General features: G+C 54.1%; 6 protein-coding genes across 6 annotated transcripts; 2 read left to right on the forward strand and 4 right to left on the reverse strand.

Annotated features, from left to right (window-relative positions):
- Positions 1-182: 182 nt before the first annotated feature.
- BJX67DRAFT_381855 (GNAT family N-acetyltransferase) lies at positions 183-653 on the forward strand (the record flags this gene model as incomplete). Its single annotated transcript, XM_071033093.1, has 1 exon — positions 183-653. The coding sequence occupies one exon, from the start codon at positions 183-185 to the stop codon at positions 651-653; it is 471 nt and encodes a 156-aa protein (XP_070885611.1).
- Positions 654-688: 35 nt separating this feature from the next.
- BJX67DRAFT_381856 (glycosyl hydrolase family 43 protein) lies at positions 689-2,305 on the reverse strand (the record flags this gene model as incomplete). Its single annotated transcript, XM_071033094.1, has 5 exons — positions 689-1,354; positions 1,425-1,589; positions 1,645-2,032; positions 2,104-2,147; positions 2,201-2,305. 5 exons carry the CDS (start codon positions 2,303-2,305, stop codon positions 689-691), a joined length of 1,368 nt encoding a protein of 455 aa, XP_070885612.1.
- A 602-nt stretch (positions 2,306-2,907) lies between these two features.
- BJX67DRAFT_381857 (uncharacterized protein) lies at positions 2,908-3,260 on the reverse strand (the record flags this gene model as incomplete). The annotated part of the gene is made up of 2 exons (XM_071033095.1): positions 2,908-3,074; positions 3,149-3,260. 2 exons carry the CDS (start codon positions 3,258-3,260, stop codon positions 2,908-2,910), a joined length of 279 nt encoding a protein of 92 aa, XP_070885613.1.
- Positions 3,261-6,020: 2,760 nt separating this feature from the next.
- BJX67DRAFT_355361 (PE repeat family protein) lies at positions 6,021-10,672 on the forward strand. Its single transcript, XM_071029302.1, has 2 exons — positions 6,021-7,915; positions 7,971-10,672. The coding sequence occupies exons 1-2, from the start codon at positions 6,310-6,312 to the stop codon at positions 10,268-10,270; spliced, it is 3,906 nt and encodes a 1,301-aa protein (XP_070885614.1). The 5' UTR covers positions 6,021-6,309; the 3' UTR covers positions 10,271-10,672.
- Positions 10,673-11,442: 770 nt separating this feature from the next.
- BJX67DRAFT_381860 (uncharacterized protein) lies at positions 11,443-11,808 on the reverse strand (the record flags this gene model as incomplete). Its single annotated transcript, XM_071033096.1, has 1 exon — positions 11,443-11,808. One exon carries the CDS (start codon positions 11,806-11,808, stop codon positions 11,443-11,445), a length of 366 nt encoding a protein of 121 aa, XP_070885615.1.
- Positions 11,809-12,023: 215 nt separating this feature from the next.
- BJX67DRAFT_355363 (MFS transporter) lies at positions 12,024-13,892 on the reverse strand. The gene has a single exon (XM_071029303.1). It carries the CDS (start codon positions 13,705-13,707, stop codon positions 12,055-12,057), a length of 1,653 nt encoding a protein of 550 aa, XP_070885616.1. The 5' UTR covers positions 13,708-13,892; the 3' UTR covers positions 12,024-12,054.
- Between the last annotated feature and the right edge of the window lie 9 nt (positions 13,893-13,901).

The raw sequence follows: 13,901 nt of genomic DNA on the forward strand, positions 1-13,901 counted from the left end.
CTGGATCTCTTCATTTCAGACACGGCTAACCTGATTCGAACAAGTGGAAGCCTCCAAATCTTCAAGAACTTGGATGACTCACAGTCTTACCGTTGACTCAAAACTGGAGCCCGAAAGCCGTTTCCTGAATGACCACCTTGACTGACAACATTTCAAGACCCGCCAACTGTCGAACTGTCATCATGGCCAAAATAATCAAAGCAACCCCAGAGCACATTTCCTCCATAAACTCCGTCGTCACAGCCGCCTACACGAAATACATCGAGCGGATTGGAAAACCACCCGCGCCAATGCTTGCAGACTACAGCCAGCTTCTGAAGACTCACGACGTTTTTGTCCTGCAAGATGCGGATGCCACGTCTACAAGCGCAGTCCTCGGCTCAATCATCCTCAAGTCGGACGACGAGTCCGACTCGATCAAAGTCAATAATCTCGTCGTGGACCCTGCATTGCAGGGCCGCGGGTATGGACGCCTGCTTATGGACTTTGCGGAGGAGAGGGCGCGGGGGCAGAGGCGGAGCGCGCTGACGCTGTTTACGAACGTCAAGATGTACGAGAACTTAGGGCTTTATGCGAAATTGGGGTTTGTGGAGACGGAGAGGAGAGTCGAGGATGGCTACGAAAGGGTTTTCTTTCGCAAGGCATTGAATTAACGGTGGTTGCCATTTTTATCCCTTAGGCATCTGAATCAGATTTCTGGGACCACCAGCAGGTCAACGTCTGGCCCCCACCCATTATTGACCCCAGAGATCTCGACAACATTGGCGCCGGCCTCCAAAGAAACGTGGACCACGCTACTACCAGCCTCGTCAAGGTGAGCTGTAGAGAGAAAGGCAACCGTCTGCGCCTCGCCATTTACCGAAACAGCCGCGAATCGCTGCGCAGTGTCGCCATTCGCATACTTTACGACAAGCGTCACAGGGCCAGCGTTTTCAACGTCGACGCTGAAAATGGCACTGCCATTTGCCCCCTCATCACCTCCGATATACCCCGCCGCCTGTTCCCCACTGCACCTGGAACAATCAACGACAGTTGCATCCCCGTTGAGCTCTGCTGCCTCTCCCTCCAGCTGTGAGACAGGTAGTCCCGAACCCCATGTGCCGGCATCCAAATCCACGCTCCACGAATCATACCAGTCTAGCGTGACCGCGGCACCGTTGAAGTTTAAGGGCAGCCAGATATACGTACTCGCTGCTAGATTAGTCTCCTGCCACCGGTCACCCATATAGATTGCATTATCAGTCCCCAGCGGTAGAACATAGTTGACTTGGCTGCGGTACGTTACTGACCCGACTGGGGCGAATTCCGTCCATTCGGACCAGGGGCCTGAGAGGGAAGTTGCGGAGGTGTAGATCTATACACGTTTTGTTAGATCGCTTCTGATCTCCCGGGTTATAGTAGGATCAGGGAGTCGCTTTCCATACATTATCGTTGGGTGCCCAGCCTGTAAGTTGAGACCCAAACAGGAAGTATGTGTCGCCGCGCTTGACTAGCGCCGGAGACTCAGCGAAGTATTCCCAGCCGAAGGTCTCGCTATCCACACCCAGATAGTCGTCCGTGAGCTTCATGATCCGAGTTCCGTACTCACGCTGCATCGCAATTAGCATACCGCGCGTTTATTCTTCAAGCGAGGGGGCTCCTAACGTCTTCCGTAAGGAGATATCCGGAGCCATCATCATCCTTGAACAGCCCTATATCGCGACTCTGACGGTCAAGCGGCCGGAAGCTCTCATGGTACTCGTACTCCCCACACACGGTATCGCCCGTCGCCACGCCTGTTCGAGCGTCCGCGTAGTCGGGATCATCAATGTGAAGCCACATGACATACGTCCCCGTCTGGTCGTTCTTGATGACCTTTGGCCGCTCAACGATGCGATTGGGCCCAAGGTCACCTTCTTCCTCTGTCCGGGTGAGAAGCTGTCCCTCGAAGGTCCATTCCACTAGATTGCTAGACGAGTAGCAGTTGACTGCTTGGAAGAGACTTCCGTCGGTCTTTTCTTCGCCGATCATGTAGTAGGTTCCGTCTTCCTCGCTGTTTTATGGATATTATCAGTGTCGTTGCTTTGCACGTAAAGTCTCGAATGCGAAAGCGAAGAAACCCACATGATACCGAATCCGTGGGCCTGGATGTGTTCGCCTGTATTCACCTGCACGATTAGGGTCAATCGATTTTCCAGACAAGCGCGAGTGAGGATCATACTGCCGTCCATGTCGCCCCGGGAACAATCTCGAGAGCTGCCCTCGCGCAGCCAGCGAGGAGTAGAGCGCCAAAGCCGCAGTGAAGCGGGTGCATCATGCTGCTCATCTTGCGGATTCATAGAGAAAGAAGTGCCCCAAAGGGATAAGAAATATTCTCCATCACTTCACATTCAACCGTCCCCTTCGCCCACCGACGATCTCGAGGTCGAAGGAAGCCCGTGTCCAGTTGGGAGCGGACTCCATGCGGGGAAGCCCCCGGGTTTAGGGGGTTGAAACAACTAGTGGTCATTGGGACCTCCTCATGGCAGACAGCTTCTGTACAGCGTACCTGGCGCCGGTCTCGTCGCCCAAAACCGCCTGTTTAAATAGGGTTTGGCAAGATTCTGCGTGGAACCTTGATGAAGATCCCCCAGATGGAGACACTGCAGGTTAAGTTGGATGTCTGCGGGAAACCCCAAGTTATCCAAGACCAATGCCAAGAGGCTGATACAATTGTCACTCCTGTAAACTCAATGCTCGGCTCTCTTCTGGTTGTTTTCCTGGATCAAAATGGTAGGATAGTAAATTGCTTAGCTTAAATTTTGCCATGCACAGAGCAAAATTAGCTCAAAAACCTTCTTGTGCGCAGAAGCTTGTGAGCAATTCCAATTCTTGCTTTCTGCTGGTACATATGATATACGAGTAGCCCATCACGTCAGGTGTCACAATTCAACATTTCTTACTCCCCTCCTGTGCTGAATCCTTACACCCGTTTGGGCACAGCTTCGGGTGTCCAACGCTCCCTGGGTTCGTGCAGTGGTATAAAATGCTGTTTGGGTTCTCCTTCTCGTACTCTGAGCCAATGAGGGCATCTTTGAGGTCTGCTTCCGTGAAACCTGGGGGTGGATCAGCAAAGGGAGGGTTTTTGGTTGGAGGGGGGGTTCGTGAATATGAATCAGTTAGGACTCACCCTTTGACTTGATCAGCTCGTCGGCGCAGTAGTCGAAGCTGGGAGTACAGGTTTTGCCTGCGAGCCCGGTGCAGGCTAGGATGGAAAGTGTGAGGAAAGTAGCGAGTTTCATCATTGAATTGAATATTCTCTAGAGAATGAGCTTTGGTATTATGGTGAATATAGAAAATGTTCAGATGCAGAAATGAGATAGACTTGGAAAGTCAACACTGTGGGCGAGAAATACCGGCTTGCCATTTATAAGCCTCTTGCATTCCTGGCATCGTGAGGGGTGACGAGAATGCGGGAATGAGATCAACAGAGTGCATGGAATGTCATTAGAAGGAACTCCTCTCAACAAGTGAAATCAGTATTGTCAGGCCCATAGTAGAATAGCTGGGCTACCATGGTTAACTGCTGGACAAGCCAATGTTGGAAGACAATGAAAGAGTATAGGTTAACATCAGGGGCACAGTGATTTTCGCAAATACCCATGCTAGTAGATAGACGTCTATCCACTCATGCTGGGCCATGCAAAGTCTCTCGAAGATCACCCGAGTCTTAAATGCCCCAATGCAATCAATATGTTGGAAAATTCCTGTATCCCCACGTGCTTGACCGGAAGTAGACCCAAGGATCGCATGCTCATCTCCGTGTCATCGCCCTAGCCCTAGGGTCCAAATTATGATGCGGAAGGATGATATCGGTCGTAGAGTTGCTCAGCACTTCGCTAAAAAAAAATTGGCATCAACGGAAAAGGATCGGGGCTGCCTATCGGGTGTCATTATGACCCGACTGCGATGGACTAAGATCTCTCAAAGTTATCACGTCCAGATTCCATTGTTCTCCACTGCTGGCAACCGTCCTGCCCAACGAACTGAGGCGATAGGCGGAGTATTTCTCGCAACATGGATAGCATGGGAATGTTTCGCCTCCGATGCGTGTCAAACCCTTTTGTATTTGGGATACATGGAAGTGCGACAAGCCAAGATTTCCCCCAGGGTCCTTGGGCCGGCGACCAAGAATAATGATGAGACCTCAGGCTTGGGTACTAAGGAGGAAGCTCCTGCAGAGCTTGTCAAATCAAACACCGAGCTGATCGCTGAAAGGCACCGTAACGACGACCTTGATCGGCTGCAAGCCAGCGTCGTCCGCCTCACTTTGCCTGTGGTGCACATGCAGACTCTGGAGTCTCCTGTGGAAAATCTCGGGCTCTCCTTCCTTCCTTTGAGAAGCGACCCCGTCAGTTCGACGCTGTTGATCATGGTTGAGTATGGCAGGAGAATCATCGACTGACAGAGGGACCAGAGTGAGTTGTTCGTGGTGGTCCTGTAATCGACGCGAGCTGCTGAATTGTCCTCTCCTCTTTCCACCGCCCACGCACACGAAAAACCCAACAACCATGAACCAGGCGAATCTGTCCGTTCCCACCAGGATTGTGCCATTTCCAGTTGCTGCAGTAACATCCCGTCATGATTCTTCCGGATAATATTCGTCAATGGAATGAGACCCGTCCGGCCAAGTCCCGGTTTGGACTCCACGCAGCCATGTGGGCTCTCTGCTGTGACCCGCCGAAATAGGCGTTGGGCAGAAACTCACGTTGGCCGAGATTAACACAACAATAACTCTGCACACAATGCAAGAATCGTCCAAGCTCAGGAGCCCAGCACTCCGTCTGCCATCTCAGTCCTGGCCTTGAGCAAACCACACCTAATCTTGTCGGCGATGAGCCTGTCGCTTCCCACGATGGTGGCCCTTTGGACTTGTGAAGTGCGGGTTGCGACAGAGGAATCTTCTCGGGGCCTCTCACCCGTGACTTTCTGTCTGCACGGACTCGTCGACTGTTGGCCAGCCCCTCCTGGCGAAGGACGAGAAAAAGCAAGCCGAAATGCCGGAGAGGAAAAATCAGTAGCACGCCCGACAAGGAAGTGGTATCCCCCCACCCAGACCTCGCACACCGCACCCAGTGCCGCGATATCACGGCCCTCTCACGGTCAATAGTCCGGCTACCATTGCCTCCGAATGCAGGCTTCTCCTGCAGCCATTGCAGCCCTGTTTGCTCCCTGATTGCATTTTGCAGCGATGGCTCCAAAGAGAACGCCCCTTCTCCTCTTTGTCAATCGGTCCACCAAGACCATGGGTCCGGTGAGACGTGGCCCAATGAGAAGGTATGCCGTTGGGTGGTTCGTGGATGACATCCCCAGTTTCAAGCCCAAATATCTACAATTATGGGTGGTGACCAAAACAACTGGATGCTTGACGAGCTACGATACGTCGCCTCGCCTTGGTCTTCGACAGGGACCTGACTAGGGTTGGCGGATAGACGGGATTCCCGCTGCTTTTCCTTTCGTTTCGGTCCACTCGAGCATGAAAACCTGCTCGACCTTGCTGTCCAATATCTTCTCTCCTCTGACAACCCAATTCGAATCTGTCTCGTCGCCTCATATTTTTCCTTTCTGCAATTGACTGCTTACCTGCCCTCAAACGAAACCCCTCAGTCGGTAATTACACAAGCGTCCGTGATCCGACGCCTCATTGATTTATATTCTTTCCCAAGCCTCAGCGCACACGAACCTATCATATTTTTAGATGCCACACCCTTAACCCATTGCGATGGCCAAGAAGAAGAGCAATAAGAAGAAGAAGGACAACAACAACAACAAAAGGGCACCGGTAAACAACAGTCTATCCAACCCAGAGCTCAAGGTCTCCGAACCCGTCCCCGTCCCGGCGGAATCCGAGGAAAATGGGCTCTCCGGTGTATGCACAGCTCCCCACGTATCAGTATCACTCATTTGAGAACCAAATTCTTCGTTATCAGACCTTCGACCGTTCTACGGCTCAGTTTTCATACTACCCTGTCTCTACGGATATTCTGACGGCTAATACCCAGGACAACAAACCGAACGCCGCCGAACGTCCCAAGGACCAGATTCCAGAGGATCCCCCAAAGGATGAGTCTAGCAGTTCTTCTGATGGCGCTTCTTCACCAGAAGGAGAAGGTACGTTACGCCAAGGTTGTTGCTGCCGGGCCCTTTCATTGCACCCTTCCTGGCAGTTGCACGAGTGCTATTTGCTAAGTCTATGTAGCTTCATCCGGTGCGACGACACCCCCAGATCCAGTAGAAGAGCCCAAGGCCCCTGAAGCAGTGCCCACTCAGGAAGCAGAGAAACCGGCGGCTATGGATCCTTCTCCAGAGTCCAGTGATCAAGAACAGCCAGCTACCGAGTCAGCGGGTGACGCAGAACCCGCTGCTGAAACAGGCGAACAAGCGGACACATCAGCACTAGACCCGGCTGAGGAAGAACAACAACCCACTCCCGCCGAATCGCCTAGCGAAGCAACCCCTGCGTCAGAGCAAGCCGCAGACGGGGACCCTCCCGAGAAAGCTAGCGAGGAGGAGCAACCAGTTCCAGATTCTAGCGAGGAGGCACCGACCACAGACTCAGGAGGAGACGGAGAGCAGCCTGCTGCCGAAACGGTTGAACAAACTGAGGCACTGGCCACAGAATCAACGGAGGAGCCTGCGGCTGACCCCGCAGTCGAGCCTTCTGAGCAAACAGAGCAGCCCGATACTGAAGTGAGCGAGGAACCAACTGCTGCAGCGGACTCTAATGGTGAGGGAGTTGCAACATCCGCAACCACCGTCGAGGAACCAGGTGAGGCCGTCGGGGAGCCAGAGCAACCCGCGACCGAGGCGAGTGAAGAAGTCGATGCGCCTATCGCAGAATCAAGCGAGGAGCCAGTGGCCGAGCCTGCTGAGCAACCTGAGCAGCCTGCCGCCGAATCAGGTGAGACAGCGGAAGCGCCCCCTGCGGAGTCGCCATGCGCAGAGCCGATCGACGAACAGACACCGGCTGCAGCCAGCGAAGAAGAGAAGGCTCCAGCAGAATCCACTGAGGAAGAAAAGGCGCCTTTAGCGGAGGAAGCAACTGAAGGGCCCGTGGCTGAGCCATCTGAGCAACCAGAACAGCCCCCTGCAGAAGAAGATCCAGCAGAAACACCTGTTTCAGAACCAGCCGGAGACCCAAAAGACGTTACGGAGGTCGCTGGAGATGAACTCCCCGCACAGCCAGCGGACGAGGAAAAGCCGTCCGAGCCAGTCGAGGCGCCAGAGCCGGTCGCAGAGCCTCACGAGGAAGACAAGCCATCCGATCCGACTAGCGAGGAACCGGCTCCAACCGAGTCAAACGACGAGGCATCCACACCACCGCCCGCCGAATCGGAGGCACCCGTGGGAGATCCCCCGGAAGAAGTTGAAGCACCCGTTGAAGATCAGAGCAAAGAGCAAGCCCCTCCCGAAATTACTGAAGCGGAGATCCCTGTCCCACAGAACGGAGAGGAACACGAGCCCGTGGCCGCACCCACCGAGGAAGCGGCTGCCACGGGATCGAATGAAGAGGTAGAGACTCCTCCCGCAAGGACAGAGGAAAAACTCGAGTCCGCCCCCGCGCCTACCGAAGAAGCGGCGGTTGCGGAGCCGAATGAAGAGGCAGAGAACCCAACGGTAGACTTGACCGAAGAGAACAATGTACCGGAGCCTACAGGGGACGTGACGGACGTGGAAAACCCCGGGGAAAGCGTCGAGCAGCCCGTTGAAGAATCAAGCGAAGAAGGGCCCGCACCAGGTGATGGTGATGCTCCAGAGCCCGAACCTGCCAAAGACGAAGCCCAAGCTTCGGAAGCCATCGACCAGCTGGAGGCGACACCCCAACAAACGGAAGAAAGTACCACAAATGAACTTGAGGAGCAGCCCACAGAAAAATCTGCTGATGGACATAGCAATGGTGCGTATGCAACACTAAAGCTTTCAAACAAGATTATATCGCTAATTATGTGCAGAAGACGAATTCCCAGAGTGTGATCCTCTAGCAGGGTCCGACAAAGTAGAGGCGGAGAAAGAAGCAGCAGCGCAGCAAGCCGAAGAAGACGCCAAGCTAGAGGCTGAAGAAGCAGCTAGAAAGGCCGAAGCCCTCATCGACTTTGATGAAGACCAAGAGAAGCCAGAGGGAATTGCCGGACCTCCCGTCGAAGAGAATGAGCCTGAAGTAGCCGGAGCTCCAGAAATTGAAGTTGCTAATGAAGACCCGGTGAAGTGTCCGACCGAAGATGCGACTGTTGAGGAAGGGAAAGTTCCTGGGTCCAGCGGCGTCGCTCAGGCAGAAGAGGACAAGGTAGAGAGCATGACGGCCGCGCCAGCGACCGAGACTGCGGAAACCGAACCTGAGCCCGTTTTGGCCGAAGCTCAGGCTGACGCAGCAGAGCCCGAGATCGCGCCGAGTGAAGAATCTCTGGAAGAGCCTCCTGCCGCAAAAGAGCCTCAAGACCCTGCGCTAGAAGAAACGCCCATAATAGATGAGCGAGCCACAGAACCTGCGCCGGAGGAGCCGAGGCCAGAGGAGCACACACCTAACACGCCTACTCCTGCGGAACCAGAAAAAGAAGATGCTGCAGAACCAGAAGCTCCCGCACCAGAAGCTCCTGCCAACGCTGAGGCCAGAGAGCCCGACTGCCCGGCGCCTTCGCCGAGTGGGACTGGAGAGCAACCCATCCCTTCTGATGAATCCCCTGAGCCTCCAGCGGACGAACTGGCCGAATCAGTCGAGCAACCTGCTGCTGAACCGGTATCCGCAACAGAGACGTCAAAAGAGGAATTGCCCGAAGAAGCGGCTAGCAGCTCGCCTGGCGCTGTTCATGCGGATGAGGCATCGAATGAGCCGGCTGTGGTCGAAGAACCAGAGCCGGAAGCTGTAGCTGCCAAGGAAGTTTTCGAATACGTACCGGCTGCAGAATCCCCCCCTCAAGATGCCCAAGCCGAAGCGCCGCAACCCGTTGAGACACCTTCCGAAAACCCGCCCACGGAAGGGTCGCCTGCTGAAGACGAGTCTACCGAAGCGCCTGTCGTGGAAGAAGCACCCAGCGCAGAGCCAAAAATTGAGCCGGTACAGACAGCTGAAGAACCAGTCGTCACCGAAGACCCATCAGAGGAGGTTCAAGAGAAAGCGTCCCCAGAACCAACTCCAGCCGAGGAACCTCCAACAGTTGAGGAATCTCCTGCGGAGATGGAAGCCCAAGAAGCTCCTAGAGCGTTGGACATTTCGGATAATCCCTCCAATGATCCGAGTCCCGCGCCAGTTGAGCCCGGCCACGAGCGCGCAGGGGAACCCGAAGAAACGGATATATTTAGAGAGCCTTCCCCACGGACGTTGGTGCCGGAAACTTCAGCGCAAGTCGGCTCAGAAGATTCTCCGGGAGACCGGTTCGCCCTTATTGCTGTGGAAGCTCTGGAGCGTTCGAGGCGAAAAAAGCGGCGGTCGTACGTGGACGACACCTATGGAGAGCGGCGTCATTCAAAAAGCTCCTCGGAAGGAGGTCGGCACCAAGCACCGCAGCGTCCTGAACGTAATAAGCTGAGCCAGCGGTGGCTGTCAGCCCTCGACGAGTCACGAAGGCAATACGAAGCGAAATCAAGGAGGGAACACAGACGGCACCACCGGACTAGTGCCGAAAAAGAACGGTCTAGTACAGAGAAGGATCGTGAACGATCGAAGCGGTCCGAACGAGCCGAGCGAACCGAGCGAGTTGAGCGAACGAGTAGTACCAGGGAGACGGAGGCTGGACATAGGAAGTCAAGACACCGAAGCTCAGGCAGCCATGAGGGAGACAGAAGGGAATCATCATCCAGGCATTCCCAATCAACGGTCCCGAAACCCCGGCACTTCCTTAAGTATGCACCATCCGAGGACGATGTTTCGAGCAATGAGCCAATCCCCAGGATTAGTGGGTCAAGGGCGCTTGCTAACATCGTCGATCAACCACGAAGACGGTCGTCTGCTAGCCAGTCCCATGGACACCATCATTTGGGCTATTCGACCGAAAGGGGCTCGCACGAACGCTCCACAGGAACTCGTCGCAAGGCAGAAGAGCCCTCTCGATCTGACGCTCGAAGAGCTCGAAGGAGATCGGAGGTTATTGTGGAAGGGCAAGAGCAACCTGAGCATCGAGAGGAGGCTCATCGATCGAGAGACGACCCTGAACGTCGCCGGCACCGTCACCGACGAAGACGGGAGCCCACTCCGCCACCTTCGGGGCCCGCTTCCAAGCTGAAGGGCATGCTCAAGGCAGTCATCAGCGCACATTGACCAACTATATTTTCGTCCTTATAGATGCCTACCTTGCCAGGCTGAAAAGCTTGTACACCATTCACAGGACTCATTCAGAATATGCATTATTTCTTTTATACCATGTGAACGTTTTTGTCCCCTGCATTATGGTTTGAATTCCAGCAGCCGCCGAGGCATTCAAAGTTCATGAGGAATATGCATAGCCGGTGTTTGCATTTACATTGTCTGGTTGATTCTGATATGTTTCTCTTGTTTTCTTTGTGGTTAAGGTATGGTTCCTGGATTACATCTGCTTCTGTGTATCATCAATCAGATTGACGACGCCGAACGGAGGATGGCTCATGATGGCAATATATTCGTCTCAGTTGAAGATTGGCATGGCAAATGCATCGTCTCGATTCGTAATGAAACCGTCGCTCCTTCTTGTTCTGTTCGCAGTGACGATAAAACCGCAGGGCCCAGAAAGGGCAGGTACGACCACTTCCAAGGTTGATTGACTGAGGTGCCCATTGCTTCTTCTTTTGGGCAGCGGGTCATTTGCACCTTCCCAGAACTGCAGCACGTCCAACCGCCACGTAGAAGGAAGGTGCCACCGTTGACCTCCCTCAACCAACTCCAACTGCACAGATCCTGAGGCAGCCATCAGCCAGCTACGATTGGCTCTTCGCTTCTGTGACATCAACGTCGAGTCACTGCACACATAACCACTCCATCACCTCGCCACAGACCCCACAGAGTATATGAATACTTACAACCCAAATACTCTTTTCATACAACACAACAGCCTGAGATTACCAAGTATATCTCATTGCTTGAACCAAAATGACAGACCCAAAGTACCATTTCCGGAACCTCGACGACGACTTCAACGCCCCAGCCAGCTACAGCGTCGACCCCGGTGCAGCGGGCGACAATGACGCCGATATGTATAAATACGACGACCTCCTCGCTGAGACCCCGACCATGAACCCGCAAGAGGCTGAGACAGGCCCCGGAGACTCTGGTGGCATCGAGAGTACCGCTTTTGAGAATGACGAGGGCACGAAAGATGCGGGAGGGGAGAAGAAGATCTGGTGAGGGGGAAAAGCAGGTCAGGGATTATGAGCGCTGATTCAAGGCTCAGCTTGTCGAGGGGAAAAGCCACGGTGTTTTATTTACCCTCTGGTGTATACAATCGAAGACAGATCTCTTCACGGAGTCTCCAACTGGAATCGTACATTAGACTCAGGATAGCGAGCTAAGGGATAATCAAACCAGGCCGAATATCCCGTATAATCCGCCTCAGCTGCCCTCAAATCTGCGAGATCGAGGTGCCACACTGCACGCGCTCCGGGCCGTCCAGTGCCCGACTCGATCTGTGTGCGGGCGGCTTCGCCGGCTGCGATGTCCACAGCGAGGGCGACCTTTTCGGCGCCGAGGCGGGGGATGTGCCGGACTGTTTCGAGGCCGATGCCGGTGTTGGCGCCGGTGATTATCACGGTTTGGTGGGCGAAGGAGAGGGTTGGAGGGGGTGGGTGGAGGAAGAGCTGGTTGTAGACGAGGGTTGGGAAGCCCATGTTGCTGGAAGTCTACTAACTTTGAGAATAACAAGATGGATCAATATTGGCGTACTTAATATGATAATAGATGAAGAGTATCAACGTACTATACTTGGTCCTAATGCTAGACAACAGGCACAGCGCGATGACGACTACCAACAGTATACTCCGAGTAGGCAGGCAGAGCATCCGTCACCAACGCACAGTGCTAGGCATTCACCTAGTTTCCTAAGTTGTAGTTTCATTATTTCATTTTCATTATTACTATTGCACAAGAACGTCCATCGAGGCTCTCCACCGAGGCCCAAACACTCTCATAACGACAATGACCGCACTGCTCGCGAACGCAACAAGACCAACAATGGTAAAGAGCCATCCATTGCCAATTCCATCGATAATCGGCGCTGTGACAAACGAGCCGACGCACGAGAAGATATTGCGCATGAAGTTGTTCAGCGCCACACCCTCAGACGACTTCTTCGGCATAAACTCGGTCAGCATCGTCGTCACCATGCTGAAAATGAGCATCGACCCGATGCCGAAGAAGAAGTTGGCAACCATCGGCGCAAGCCAGTATACGCCCTTGTCTGCCGTCCAGCCATACCAGATCAGAGCGGCTGGGTAGAGCATCGCGCCCAGCCAGGCGTTTTCGCGCATCCGGTCTTCAGGCCGGTACACGAGTTTACCGTTCTCGTCGTATCGGTTTACTTTCTTTGCTTCGCGTTCCATGATCTTATCGATCCATCGCCCGCCGAAGATGCTGGAGACGATGTAGCCCAGAGAGTTTGGAATATAGAGCAGGCCCACTATCAAGGTGTCGAAGTTGTAAGGGTCCTCAACAAAGGTATGCTCGATACTGACGTTCAGCACGTAGAGGGAGCCGAAGGTGATTGCCGCGTAGTAGACGGTCAACGCAACTGGAACATATTGCAAGTATAGAATGATCTTCAGCGGGTCAAGGAAGACTATCTTGAACAGTTTAAGCCATCTTGCAGTGGCTCCGATAACCTGTCGAGAAGACACCCGGCTCAACCGACGCCCAACTGACCCCCCCTGTTCGGCTCCTGCATCTGGGGCGCAGGACTTGGTGGTCATTGCCAGCGTTTCCGGAAGACCGAGGAGGATCAGCACGACGACCACCGCACCGTACGCAGTGAAAAACCACATTGTGCTCCTCCACTGCCAGCGCTGGGCCAAGGCCCCGCCGACGATAGGGGCTACCAGTGGGCCGCACAGGGGGCCCAAGTAGAATATCCCCATAGCCCGGCCTCTCTCTCGCGTGTCCCAGATATCGGCAATGGTCCCCGCGCCCACTGCTTGGACGGAAGCCGACGCCCCTCCGCTTAATAGACGCATGACTATAAGCATCGCGATAGAATTTGAGACTGCGCAGAGGACATTGAAGACGACAAACAAGCCGAAGGATGCGAGGTAGATTGTTCGTCGGCCGAGCCGTTCACTGAAAGATGACCACCACAGCGGAAATATAGACATGCTCAACATGTACAGGGAGATGGTCAAGTTCGTCACGGTCGTCGTTGCGGCGAGCTCCTCGCTCACCTGAGTGAGGGCCGGGAAGAAGATCGAACTACCCATGGGCGCAACCGAGCCAGCGACAGCAACAACAAAGGTAATGAACCATTTCTTGTTCCTCGGGTAGGACTTGGGATTCTCGACTTCTTCGAGCAGCGTTATTTGGCCGAAGAGTCCCCTCCGCTTGAGCCGGGGCACCACTATTGGACGCTCATCCTGCTGACGAGGGTTGTCAACGCCAACCCGGTCTTCCTGGTCCTTTCCTTGCACATTCGGCACCCGGTCAGAGCCTTGGGAGATAGAGTGGAAGTCACCATCAGATTTCGTGCTCGAGGTATGAGGCCGTTCCGGCGATTGCGCTTCCACAACATCTTTTTCCTCCATATCTTTCAGCGTCCACTCAAGGTAGACAAAGGGAACGCAGAGAGGATGCGATCAGGCGTATCCATGAGTGCTGGAAACAGGATGCTCCAGCAACGGACAGTGGAAGCCCGGATGATGACCGGTCGTTGGATGCATACCCAGACCAAAAGGAAAGCGAAGAAACTAAATAAAATGCGAATCGAGTCAATGACAAT

The sequence above is a fragment of the Aspergillus lucknowensis genome (assembly GCF_044049455.1).
Source record: "Aspergillus lucknowensis strain CBS 449.75 chromosome Unknown BJX67scaffold_24, whole genome shotgun sequence".
Taxonomy (NCBI): domain Eukaryota; kingdom Fungi; phylum Ascomycota; class Eurotiomycetes; order Eurotiales; family Aspergillaceae; genus Aspergillus; species Aspergillus lucknowensis.

Bases quoted from the DNA above. Each gene is read 5' to 3' on its own strand.
- BJX67DRAFT_355361 (XM_071029302.1), top strand. From the start codon at position 6,310: ATGGATCCTTCTCCAGAGTCCAGTGATCAAGAACAGCCAGCTACCGAG. The intron at 7,916-7,970 runs GTGCGTATGCAA...AATTATGTGCAG, and splicing joins TGCTGATGGACATAGCAATG to AAGACGAATTCCCAGAGTGT.
- BJX67DRAFT_355363 (XM_071029303.1), bottom strand. From the start codon at position 13,707: ATGGAGGAAAAAGATGTTGTGGAAGCGCAATCGCCGGAACGGCCTCAT.